Genomic DNA, 14,208 nt, shown 5'->3' with positions numbered 1-14,208 from the left:
AGTTTCATGTAAGGAAAGCGTGAGTTGGATTTCGCATGATCGCTGTTTTCGGAATCCGTACTGCTTGGACGAAGGGATCAAATGGCTCTGAGCACTATGGAACTTAACATCTGAGGTCATCAGTACCCTAGACTTAGAACTACTTAAACATAACTAACCTAAGGACATCACACACATCCATGCCCGAGGCAGGATTCGAACCTGCGACCGTAGCAGCAGCGCGGTTCCGGACTGAAGCGCCTAGAACCGCTCGGCCATGACCACCGGCACGAAGGGATCATTTTGTCGCAGATACCTAATTACGTTCGAGCTCTGAATATGTATTCGGATTGTACAACAGATGGATATTAATGATACTGGACGGTAGTTTTGTGGAACACTTCTTGTACCCTAATTATAGACAGATGTGACTTGTGATTTCTTTCAACTGCTGGGCACAGTTTTTTGATTGACGGATCTACGGCGTACAATAGTTAAAAGAGAAACTAACTCAGTCGCAAAATCTCTATAGAATGTGATAGATATTTCATCAGGCCTATGAGCCTTGTTCAGTTTTAGGGATTTCACATTTTTCTCACCACTGCTGACACTAATGTCTTTGCAGTGAGGGCTACATTCCTGTATCTTCCATTGTAAAGTTCGGCCTTTCTATTTTAACTTTACTACCCTCAATTTCAGTTACTAACTTTAATACCCTCAATTTCAGTTACTCTATCATCCATTTGTGTCTGGATACTAACTTTGGTGCAGCTGACAGCCTTTGTATGTGACAAGAATTTCCCTTGGTTTTATACAAATCTGCTATGGTTTCCGTTCAAGTCTTCTCACATCGCGGTTCTGATAGCCAAACGCTTTTCATTTAGTATGTGTCTACCGATAACCTTATGTTTGTTTTGCATCTATTATGCAGTGCTGCTCTTTCTAGAGAAGTTTCGTTACAGAAACTCAATACGATGAGCTCTTATACTCTGTACGTATCTATGCAGTGCTTGGTCAGTTGTTTATCGAAACCTGTGCCACTGTTCCTCCACAAGCTCATGTCCAGAGCTAAAGGTTTCTAGTTGTCCCCTGAGATGTGATACTACTGCCTCTTTATTTACTTCACTGAAGATTTACGTTGTGTTACTTGCGCTTTGTACTTTGGCACTCACTGTTGCTACAGCCACCTCATGCTGATACTAGTTTCATTGTGGACTTCCTCAAATAGATCAGATCTATTGTTTGTCATTAACTGTAAAATAGCTGGCCGGTCTGGCCGAGCGGTTCTAGGCGCTTCAGTCTGGAACCGCGCCACCGCTACGGTCGCAGGTTCGAATCCTGCCTCGGGCATGGATGTGTGTGATTCTGTTGGAGGAATAGGCGGAAACATTTCCGCCCTCTGAAAAAATAAATTAATTTCTTATTTCTTGAAATAAGGTTAATTTCGTCTCTACTCGCCACTGAGTCCTATGGAGTACTAACTATGACTTCTCACAGTTTCATGGTGCGTTTTCGAGTTCTGGCACAATGAATGGTTCCATTTTTGAAAAAAAGAAATGGAACTGTGAACTCTAATGGAAACCCGAAAACAATCGGTCAGGCAATGACACAAGAAAATCCTCAGAAATCACTGTTACAAGTTGTTATTTTCTGTACTATCGAACATTGTCGCTGTTTACGATGTACCACAGTAGTGAAGAGCAAGTTGAGACGAACAGTTTGATACGGGACACTTGTGGTCTGGCCGGCCGGTGTGACCGAGCGGTTCTAGGCGCTTCAGTCTGGATCCGCGCGACCGCTACGGTCGCAGGTTCGAATCCTGCCACGGGCATGGATGTGTGTGATGTTCTTAGCTTAGTTAGGTTTAAGTAGTTCTAAGTTGTAGGGGACTGATGACCTCAGATGTTAAGTCCCATAGTGCTCAGAGCCATTTTTGAACTTGTGGTCTATTAAGTCGGGAAACTACGTCAGATTGGCCTATAAAAACTACGTATGCTACAGCGCATGCGCGGCAAGCGAATTTTTCAACATTCTCGCGCTCTCTTCGCACAAACCATTAGTTCTAGAGAAAAAAATGAATAGGACCTTTTTCGTAGGAAATTTAATATAGTTTAGTTTTGTTCTGCGACACGTATTCCTGGAGGGTGCGATTTTCGAGTTATGCAGGAAAAACGTACAAAAGTGATATTACACGTGTTCTATTTCGGAAACCATTCGGAATAGGGCATACGTCCATATGAAGTTTTTTGTTCAGAATCACTAATACTATCACCCCTCAAAGCATGTACCTTTCCTCCTGACTCATCCTGTATAAAGTCAAAAAATACGATAGTTCCTTGGAGTTGGTTGTTGACTCCTATAGTGCAGGCGAACTGAAAATGCGTATCTCTGAATAGGCTCCACAAGAATATTATCTGGAAATGCATACTATGAAAAAAGAGCTTTTTGATGGAGGTCTATGTAAAAGGTGCGAATATATCCTGATCCATGTGACACGTCGTAGCGTGTCATTTGCTGGCACTTATCTAAGTTTAAATCTCAAAATGTTTGCGGCCTACAGCAATCGTATGGAACGATGATTATGCATTTCCCACGTGCCGTATTCTCTTTAAATACAGCAGTCAACCGCTGGTGAGAATTCAGCATCAAGTACGCTACATCGGACTTACTTCTTATGTAAACACCCTGTCTCATCAATTTTATAATTAATTTTATTATTAATAAGGAAACGAAATGGAACTTTACGAGTTAAGTGTGTATGTGATGTTATTTCAGTTATTACAATGTCGAGTAAAGTTTACAAAATACTGATTCGGTTCGGTAGGGTGTCATCCTCTCCTGAGGTGAGCTGGTCCACAACGCTTGTAACTGATCCTTGATATCCTGAATAATGACACAGACAGAGCTAAAGTTTCACAAATGTTCCATCCGGGGCACATACGGGGATAATGCTGCAATCGGATGACCTCAACACCACTCAGACAGTTCGTGCCATTAGTGGACGAGCATTGTCACGTTGAAAAATGACAACACGATACTGTCGCCTGAGAGGAGACACATGAGGAATCATGAAGTCTGTGACGTACCGTTGTGTCACCAGAGTTTCCCCAATCATCGCCAGCCGTGATCTGAAGTCATACTCGATGACTCACCACACAATTTACCCAGGATTAACATCGCTGTGCCTCTCTAAAACATCGGAAGAATGGGACCTCTTCCCACGTCGAAGCCACCCTCACCGTCCAGGGAAGTCTTCATCGCTGACCACACTGCGACACTATTTATCAGCAGTTGAGGCTTCCAGATCACGGCACCACTCCAAAGGCAGCCGTTTGTATTGTGATGTTAACGGCAACCTACACACGGGACGGTAATTCCCTAGTCGGGCTGCCGCTGGTCTTGGCCATTAGTGTAGGATGGCACGGAATGTTGCACACTGTCCATTACTTGTTCTCGAATAGGGGGCGCGGATGTGAAGGGGTTACGATGTGCGTGGTGCACAACACGGCAATCTTCGCTTGTGGTGGTTAAGACGTGGTCGATGAGAACCCTGACGGCGAATAATTTGGAAATTTGTGGTAAGTTCCTATGGGACCAAACTGCTGAGGTCATGGGTCCCTAGGCTTACACACTATTTAATCTAAATTAAACTAACTTACGCTAAGGACAACACGCACAACCATGCCCGAGGGAGGACTCGAACCTCCGACGGGGGAGACGACGAATATGCCTGCCTCACGTTGCCACGCAATGCAACGTTGAGCCCCTGTCATATCTGAATGCCATACAAATCAGGATATTGTACGATTCGACCAGCCGGCCAACTGAAGACCCACAATGACGTCCCTTTAAAACTGTATCAGGTGCTGATAACTCGGCCTCAGACGAGTAGGCGGCATCCCCGTGTCCTTCGTAGTGATGAATCAACATCTGACGCTGTGCACCCCATTACATACTCTACCAGGATTAGTAGTAACACTAAAACCGAGAAAAAATAATGCACTCTGGTGGCCGTTCAACATGTCCCAGAGAGTTGTAACTCTAATCATTTACATGCAAGCCGATGGTGTGTATGTGTATAAAGTTAAATTTACATCCAGCCATGTCTTTTGGATGCTTCCCGTTTTTTGTCAGGTTGTGTATGTACGAGGGTTGCCCAGAAAGCAATGCAAACTCTTTTTTTTTTCTCAGCCGAAAACAATGCTACGAATGCGAAACGTCACGTATGTATTATTTGAAATGTCCCGATTGACCGCGCCAAGCTTCCGTCACGACCGACAGGTAGCGTCGTTGCAGGCAGTTTCAAAATGGCGTCTGTAGGTCATGAATTTCTCACTGCAGAGAAAGTAACTGTGGGGAATATTCACAAACGCTAATTCAAAGTCATCAGAAGGCTGTTCGGCGGAGCTCCACGATTTGCAGCGGTCGGGGAGACCATCCACGGCTATCACACCTGACACACCTTGCCTAGCCCCCTCGGACTTCCACTTGTTTGGGCCATTAAAGGACGCTATTCGTGGAAGAAATTTTGAAGACGATGAGGAGGTGATTCATACAGTGAAGCACTGGCTCCGCCACTAGGGCAAGGGTTGGTACCGACAGGGCATACACGCCCTTGTTTCGCGCTGAACGAAGGCTGCACAACGGGATGGAGATTAGGTGGAGACCGCTACGGTCGCAGGTTCGAATCCTGCCTCGGGCATGGATGTGTGTGATGTCCTTAGGTTAGTTAGGTTTAAGTAGTTTTAAGTTCTAGGGGACTGATGACCTCCGATGTTAAGTCCTATAGTGCTCAGAGCCATTTTTAGATTACGTGGAAAAATAGGTTGTGTAAATAAAACACCATTCTTTCGAGCATATAACTCTCATTATGTTCAATAAAGAACTGTTGAAGAAAAACATGCAGTGCATTACTTTCTGGGCAACCGTCGTATAATTTTTAGTGAGAAAGAGAACGGCCTGAAAAAATTTAAAATATGTTGTGAAGAAATGAAAAAGTCTCATGATACAAAATTGGGCTAATTCGAGTTAAAAAGAGGAGTGATTTTAGGGGACGGTGAAGCATGTATAATATTTACACCTGAAGATCTTTTACATTACATTCATTCCATTGGTTGCAGTCCATGGATCCCCGAGAAAGGGTTATCTGTAATAAAGAAAGAGGTCAAGAGTGTAGAGTTTATTTAAGAGCGATACCTTGAAATAACAGATTATGTAATATTATATTATACTGGTAATATTAATTAAAAAAGAATTCTAAACATTCATATTAAGAGTTTCTGTGAAGATAGGATAGATAAATTGAGGAAATTACCCAACAGAAAGTCCTTTAATTCTATGTAAAACTCCCTAATATTGTCCATAAGGCATTTAATATACTTTGTCAGGTTGCTGAATACGTGTGTAGCCACGTATCTGTTTCTGTCTATACTTTTGTTAACTCCTTGAAGTCTTTGTAGAAGTTAGTTTTGGTCATACGGTTATATGCATGCTTTGCGCCATCTGTTGAGCAAAGAAATACTGCTTACGACAAAGGACATGCATGAACATATGTATGAATCTGAAATGAACCTGATGATTTTCGTTTTTCGTAGTGTGTGACTTCAGTTTGCTCCAACTTTTGTTCACGTTTTTTTTTTTTTCGCAGCGTGGGAGCGATAATGCTTTATCTGTGCCCGCACCCTGCGGTTGGTCGGCGGGAAAATTGCGCACCCAGGAGGCGCCGAAGGAAATAGACTCCTATAATCGAATGAAGTGTGCCATCAGCCGGCCTGTATAAAAGCTGGAGGGCTGCGGCCGATGGTCAGTCAACAGCCAGTCGCCGCTGCAAACACCCACCAGCCGACAACTCGCCAGCCGTGGTAAGCAGCAGGTTGTCCGACTTCGCTCGAGTCGAACACATTTCAGAATTTCTAACACTTACTGGAAACTTCACCCTTTTCATAGTTTTGTGAGTGTACAGTGATCCAACACCAAGCAGTATTACATTCTCCTGCTATTAGAGTCTCTGAGTAACAAACTCTTACGCCTCCTTTAAAACTTCGTCTGTTGTGCCTGATAAGAAACATTCAAAGTTGTTCTCTCAGGATCACCTGTTGATATGAACTTCCTTTTCTCCTTTAGTACAGAAATATACTTCTATATTACGGAAACAGTTAAAAAAAGGAAGATTAGAGTTTAACGTCCCGTCGACCAAGATACTGAACACAAGCTCTGAGTAGGAAAGGGTGGGGGAGGAAATCGGCCACTCCGGCATTTGCCTTAAACTATTTAGGGAAATCATGCAAAACGTAAATCTGGATAACAGGACTGGGATTTTTAACCGTCAACTCACCTAGTATAAGTCCAGTTGCTAACCATTGCACCACATCGCTCGGTGAAACAGCTAATGTCTTCTTGTTGACTTTTACATAAATATATGAGACAGGGTTCTTCTCTAGCTCTCCGAACAGCTGAAATCATCATACATTTTCAACAGTATAGATTTTGCTCCGTTAGACAGTAGGTACCCTCAACTACATTAAAATTTTGGACGTATTCAGTCGACGGTTGACGGGAACTCTGTTCCGTTAAATTTCGAAGTTAGCTGCCCTAGTGATCTTCAGATTAGCAATCATCTTAGTGAGCAAAGAAAACCATCAGTTACTAGCTACGAAAAGATAAAGTCTAACTGAATCATGTGACGCTTCGTGTAGCCTCTAAAGCTTTTGGACTGATCTGGTCTCACGTTAATAAAATACATTTCTGTATTTTCTGCAGTATTTGAGATTTACGATCAGTATTTGGCATGGCGCTGTCCTAGATCGCCAAACTTATGAATTTTGGTACAGGAATTGTTACTGCAGTGAAAACAGAAATCTCTCAGTCTGATCAGGCTGATACTTGTCGATGACCCGTGGAGACCCAGTGGACGTATGTTTCAAATCTTCCACGATTCCATTCTGTCGTGCTCATCCAGCAGTTACATGTTGCCTTCTGACGTTGGGACAGGCAGCATTACCGAAGGGGAGATCTGTTGCACGTATCACTCAGTACCTGATTCCCTTGCAGTATAGTTATACTTTTCAAACTTAATGTTCAACAGCAAATCGCAACAATGTTTGATTCAACCAGCTAGAAATCAGCTGTATGATTCATGGTCGATTGCATGAGAATTATTGTGCCCAACGACCGTGATGTAATTCAGGACGGAAAGATCAGCATCGGTCGTACTATTATATGTCTTTTTTATATAGATCTGTAAATAGCAGCATCAGTTGGATTAATGTTTTTACATGCCTAAGTTATATTGGAGTATGTGTTGTTATAATTACGTCGAGTCTGCATGACTACCTATAACGCACTGACGATAATTGCACTGTTAGCTGAAATCAAAATCTGCAATAAAAAGAAAGATGTCGACCCTCTTTCTGCTCAGCTGCATGAATGTTGAAAGAATGACCTGGGCATGCGAGTGCAGGGCTGACAAGGAATTATGAAGCACGTTAAACGGTTTCACTGAACCGGAAAGTGAAAAAGGCACCAGCCGATTACTATCAGAACACCATTACCTTGCTCGGTCTCTAAGATACTAGAACGCTACGTAACACTGCAGTCGACGTTTCTGCCGTGTCAAGATACAACTAAATATTCTGTATTTCCAGCCACGAAAGACCGGTCGAAATGTGTGTACTTTTGGAGTGGCTTTTTATGTCAACCAGGTGACAAAAATGGAAAGATTCTGAAATGTAGAACATTTTGGCCACTGAAATATGTTTGTAACTAAATGACAGTATCATTTTTAATGGTGTGGCTTTGCTAATTGTCTTGTAACCCCGAGACTTTGTAAAACCACTGACGTCATTAGTGAGTCCTTTTAGTAACTAGGGATTCATTTTTGCAGAAAGTTCCTACATTAACATTAATACCCATAGTGTTCAAGCCACAGCGAATTTCATGGCAGAGGGTACTTCCCATTGTAGCCTATATTAGAGTTTCTTCCTGCTCCATTAGCGTATCGAGCGTGGGAAGAATGACAACTTAAACGCCTCTGTGCGCACCATGATTAGTCTAATCTTATTTTCGTGGTCCCTACGGAACCGGTACGCTTGATCTGTAGTATATTCCTAAATTCCTCACGTAACACTGGTACCTGAAACTTTGAAAGCAGGGTTTCGCGGTATACTTGGCGTCTATCTTTATGTGTCTGCCAGTTCAGTTTTCTCAGCATTCCCTGAGGCCAAACAAACCTCTCACCGTTCATGCGCTCTTCTTTGTATACGTTCTTCACATTTGAGCAATATTCTAGGATAAAACACACGAATACTTTGTAAGCAATCTCCTTTGCCGACTGATTACATTTTCCCATTATGTTGCCAATGAATCGAAGTCAGCCACTTGCTATGAATATGACTGAGCCTATGTGATCATTTCATTTCCCATAAGCAGAAATTGGTAATCAAAAGTATTTGTATGATTCGACTGATGCCAATTGTGACTCTATAGTAAGTTTTAGAGTGCTGCTAAGAAAACTGGGGCGTGCATATTGTTTTTGCGCTCTGTCTTACTTTTATGTTGAATCAAGTACAGAGAGCCGGTAGCTGGAGCCCTGTATGTGTTTCAGATGCAGAGTCCAGTGTGCAGCCGACTGTTGGTGGCCGTCGTGGTGGCGCTTTTGGTGTTTGCGGGCACAGCCTCCGCCGCCGCAGCAACTTTCCGCAGACCACCTTTCAATGGCAGCATCTTCGGCAAGAGAAACTCCGTTGGTCAGTAATAATTTCTAACACGTACCTTTCCCCAAACCTGCTAGTCCGTGCACATAAAGAATCGTTCGCTGGGATCTAACTTCATAACCAGCCAGTGATAACATTCCATTGAAACAAAGGCAACTGATAGTAGCGCAAGGCACGTGAAGTAGGGGGGGGGGTAATGAAGTACGAAGGAAAGTTTAGGAGCCTAATAAAGAATAATATTTTTGTAAGCAGTTGTTTTATCTCGAAGTTGGTCGTCGATGGTAAAAGAACGTTTGAGGGTAGAGGTGGGTGCGATTTTCTTGCAAACCAAGCAAATACTTCGAAAGTCATACGTAATTCTAATGGAAGAAATTGCTTGAGATGGTGGTAGCGCTTTGACTGACGTCAAAATGAAAAGAAAAGCTAGCACCAAAAGTATATGATCGGTCTTTCAGAGTGTGATAACCAACACTGATCGACACCACACGAGCGAGTCGCTATTACAGCAACTCACGCAGAAAGGAGAAGACCGTTTGGAGGTTGATTGTAGCGTGTATGACCAGTTTTAGACCACAATGCTCAACGAATTTTCTTTGCTTCACTTCGTCAATTTGATCCGGAGGCAAGGAACGAAGATTACGTTTTAACGTCCCACCCACTACGAGTCATTACAAACGGAGCAAACGCTCAGATTGGGGAAGGAAATCGGCCGCCTCCTGGTATTTTCCCTAAGCGAGTTAGAGAGAACACGAGAAGCATAAATATGGATGGGGATTCGAACCGACGTCCTAACGAATGCGGATGTAGTGTCGCGCCCATGTGCCACCTCCTTAGGCAATTTGAGCCGCAACCTCCCATGTTTGTGTACATATAGTTCAAGAGAAGGCTACTATCTACGTACCATCCTCCTTTAGCCCTCAGAGTCTGTAGGGCGGACGTGATGTCAATTTTTGTGTGCTGAATCCTTTCTGCACAGAGCTCTGCAATTATAAGAGAAGATAGCAGGAATCCAACTCGAATCTGTTCAATTTTTGTAATGGCTGATAACTATCAGTTGTCAGAATGGAACCCACTTTTACATTTGGTTCTCAGCGATTTAAAAGAAAAGACTGGCTGTTGCAAAATTCTATAGCTACAGATGACTTGCGGAAAATTTTTAATATGAGTCCAACATGCATACAATGCAATTACTTTCCTGACACGATCGGAAACCTGTCTCAGACTACAGGCTTCGAGGATCATAATCTAGAGACGGTTCTTAAACCAGCTGTCAATTGCTGTTGAAGATACTGAGACATGTTTTGCCCCCGCGGAAATTAGTAAACCGTGACATGGTGGAGCAACGTTACAGACGTGTACACTTTCCAGTCACATTAAAGTGATCATGCATGAAAAGCCTGAGTAACCAAATTTTGCAGCGCAAGACGTGCATGGAGAGAGTCAGTGAGGTTCTGAAAGGTACCGATTGGGATGTGTAGCCATATCGACTCCAATGTCGTGGCCAACTGCGCTAGATTTCTCGGTTCAGGAGCCACGGTGTGAACATCCCGATCGAGATGTTCCCACAGATTTTCGATTGAGTTTAAATCCAGGCAGTGTGGTGGGCAGGGGAGTACGATTAACTCATCCCGGTGCTTTTTGAGCCACGTATGTACATCACGTGCTGTGCGAAACGTTGCATGTTATCGTGCCGAGGTAAAACAAACGGAATGTAGGGGTGGATATGGCCCCAAGGATAGATGCATACATGTGTTGACCGAGTCTGCCTTCCAGAATGACAAGATCACCCACGGAATGCCACAAAAACATTCCACAGACAACAACGCTCCGTCCTCCAGTCTGGACCCTTGCGACAATTGTTGCAGGGTGTTTGCTTTCAGACGTTTCACGCCGTACGCGCCAATGGCCATCTATCCGATGGAGCATAAAACTCAATGGACGACCAGTTGCGGTATTCCCGTGCAAATTCCAGCCTTCCTCGCCATTGCACAGCAGTCAGCATGGGTGCTTGAGCCAGGCGCCTACTGCGGAGGCCGATACGCAGCAATGTTCGCGGAAGGGTCGTTGAGGAGACACGTTTGGTAGCCACTTAGTTTATCTGGGTGGTCAGTTGCACGTCTACACATCTCTGCAGCTGTCGTTCACCACTGTCATCTATGACCCTTGGTGCACCACAGTTGCCTCAGAACGGTTTTGGATAGCACCATTTTGCCATGCACGATATACTTTCACCACTGCGACAACAGAGCAGTTTATAAGTGTGACTAGCCGTTGCGGAAATAAATTTCAAAAAAAAAAAAAAAAAATTGCTCTGAGCAATATGGGACTTAACTTCTAAGGTCATCAGTCCCCTAGAACTTAGAACTACTTAAACCTAACTAACCTAAGGACATCACACACATCCATGCCCGAGGCAGGATTCGAACCTGCGACTGTAGCGGTCGCGCGGTTCCAGACTGAAGCGCCTAGAACCGCTCGGCCACCCCGGCTGGCAATAAATTTCACCATTGGCCCGAAATCCAATGATCATGCTCTTTTGGACGTCAGATAAATCGCTCCGTTCGCGCATTACGACAAAAACTGTACTGCTTTCCGCGACCCTCCGACACGATTTATATACTCTCCACAGTTAGTGCTACTATAGCGACTCATGAAGATGTAGAAGATCGTATTTGGTAGTATAGATAAAAGACAAGTGCTGTCTAGTATTAGAGCAGGACACGATAGGAGAGATAATACCAAGGTAATTTCTGTAACAAGCTGACAGAACCCAGGCTTGAAGTCAGGTAAGGTAGGTATAGCATCCTCTCAGGAACGCTTTAGTTTTGCTGGAATAGTTCTTTGATCTAGTTTTAAAGCTATGAAGTTCACGCCGGTGGTTTGTTGCTGTAGATTTCACGGAAAATGGGAACGCAGCGAAACAACGATGAAACTTTGTCGAAACTTTCTAGAATTATTCCATAAAAAATCGCTAAATTTTGCAGCGGCCTATGTTGATGAAACTGTTTCACGAAAAGAAGTAGCCGTCTTAGGGACTCAGCAGACGATTATCTGCGCCGACAGATGGTTGTGTACAACATCAAACCAACCGAATTGCTAAACCTTTACTCTAAATGTATTCGTAAAACATCAAGTCTTAAGAGTGCCACACGACGCAGGAGGTAGAGTCTAGATGTTTAGTTATCTGAGCTCTGAAAAATTCCTATGCTACCTAAGGTGAAACTTAGGTCGCTGCACAGTTTAAGACAGAAAAAAATAAAAAAGAGAATTTGTTCATTAATGGTAGCATTAGTTTCTAACGCCACTTTTCTTCTATTAAAAAAGCGTATGGCCTTACATACTATGCAACTGTATAACTGACTTGTAGATCGGCACAGCATGTGGCTTGGTAGATCCATGGAAATGGAAATGCCGTGTGGCTAGGGCCTCCCGTCGGGTGGACCGTTCGCCTGGTGCAAGTCTGTCGAGTTGAAGCCACTTCGGCGACTTGCATGTCGATGGGGATGAAATGATTACGATAAGGACACCACAACACCCAGTCCCTGGGTGGAGAAAATCTCCGACCCAGCCGGGAATCGAATACGGGACGTTAGGTATGACACTGCGTCGCGCTGACCACTCAGCTACCAGGGGCGGACGGTAGATCAATGAGTAAGTGTGACACTACAAAGCTTCAGAATTCAACCTTCAGTCGGTCCTACGATTTTTTTCTGGCAGTAACGGATTCTTTTCTCCTAGCGAAGTTCTGCATAGGTGAAAAATGCTAAGTTACATTGTGGTTCCGAGCCCACTTTAAACAGTAATTCCGTCAACAACTGCCTGTGTATGTCAGTTCGGACTTGAATAGGATCATGCCTAGTTATGCCACGAGCCGCCCTTTGAGTTGAGGATAGATTTACCTTTTTACAACACTGTATCCCTTCTCGGCCACCCTGATGAATTTCTTCGAAATACTACAGTAATTTATAAAAGGCTACGATAAGCAGTTACTGCCAAATGAGATGTTAGTGAACATTCGAATCGTAAACAGGCACACTGACGATAAAAAGCAGTTTCCTTTTATTTTTCTAACTTTGGCAGTGATCTCACGTAGTCGCAAGAGTTGGCAGAGTCATATATTTGAGGCGTGAAAAACAGTGAATATTAACTTCTATTGAATTTCAGTACCAACTACAACGATTAAACTTACTTCAGTATAGAGGCTGACAGTTCAGAACGTTTCCTTTGCCTTGTGCGTTGTAACATTCAACCTGCATTTTCTGCTTAGTTCATTACAGGATTTATACTAAGAATTAATGAATGCCGAATCGAGTATCTATGAGTAAAGTTCAAAAGGAGCACATAGTGGGGTTGCAAATTCTCATTCGAAAGAAGAGTGTGACGTACATTTAGATCTGCGCTCTTTTTTTGTCACCGTAATGGACATAGTGAGCTGATAATACGTGTCTGCCTTTTGCAGAATACACTGGCAGTTCAACAGCTGTGTCTGCCGTATGTGAGATCGCAGCAGAAGCCTGCGCAGCTTGGCTGAACAACGTAAGTAAATCAGATAACACACCATTCTTAACAAAGTTCGATATGACATAGTAAAACTCAATATATTTTTCTCTGCAATGATTAGTATTTGTTGAAGCTCTGTGCGACACTATAGTTTTAGACATTCCGTCGTATCAGAGCGTGTAGTATTCAGACATAAATTTTTGAAAACATTCGTAGCAGTTTTAATTTTTCACTGTGATTTTATGTTATCATGGCAGTTTATGAAAATAGCCTCATAATTCTCTCAAAGACAATTGCGCCCTATGGTCAAATAGAAGCCAACAAGTTGCCACTAGCTACGTAGTTAGAAATACTTTTGTATTGTCAGATATTAGACGTTCTTCTTTGCTGTGTATCCCACTAGTTAACGGACACCATAAAAATGTTTTTTAATTCTTGAAATTTTACGTAGTACATTTATTATCGTTTGTGTAATACCTCTGTTACTTGTAATCTATACGTATTGCACATATATGGACAGATAAATTGGTATTGTCATTATTATTGTTTTTTTGCCGATTTATTTTCGGTATAGGCAAACAGATGTAACATACATTCGGTGTATAAGTGTAGTTTCATAAAAGATGTTTTTTCTCTTCGACAAACACTACTATAATGATTAAGAGAAAAAAGTGTGCTATTTTAACATTTAATTTATTTTTTATTTCAGGAAAAGTGAGGATGCCACACCGGACTGCGTGACTAATGTTTAGCTATGTAATCTGAACTTATAGTACTTCAAATAAACTGCTTTCTGCATAGTGAAGATAAGTGTTTTTTAACTACCCTGATGAAATACATCTTTCCCTTGTTCTCCTATCATACCCACGTACAGGTTTTAAACAGCGTTTTAGAAGTAACTGGATGAGATTAAAACACAAAGTTCACATAAGAACTGCAGGCAGTTGCAGTGGTTTTATGATGAAAAATAATGGATGTTAAAGAACTATAGGGAAAGCTACAAAATATCTGTAGTACA

At 42.7% G+C, this 14,208-nt stretch overlaps 1 protein-coding gene across 1 annotated transcript; it reads left to right on the top strand.

The window, feature by feature from the left end:
* Positions 1-5,798: 5,798 nt before the first annotated feature.
* On the top strand, positions 5,799-13,994 carry LOC126185018 (neuropeptide SIFamide). The gene is made up of 4 exons (XM_049927741.1): positions 5,799-5,840; positions 8,582-8,723; positions 13,150-13,226; positions 13,900-13,994. Exons 2-4 carry the CDS (start codon positions 8,582-8,584, stop codon positions 13,906-13,908), a joined length of 228 nt encoding a protein of 75 aa, XP_049783698.1. The 5' UTR covers positions 5,799-5,840; the 3' UTR covers positions 13,909-13,994.
* The last annotated feature ends 214 nt before the right edge of the window (positions 13,995-14,208 follow it).

This window comes from Schistocerca cancellata, chromosome 4 (genome assembly GCF_023864275.1).
Source record: "Schistocerca cancellata isolate TAMUIC-IGC-003103 chromosome 4, iqSchCanc2.1, whole genome shotgun sequence".
Lineage (NCBI taxonomy): Eukaryota > Metazoa > Arthropoda > Insecta > Orthoptera > Acrididae > Schistocerca > Schistocerca cancellata.
The sequence above is the reverse complement of the archived record's forward strand: the minus strand, read 5'-3'. Positions and strand labels throughout refer to the sequence as shown.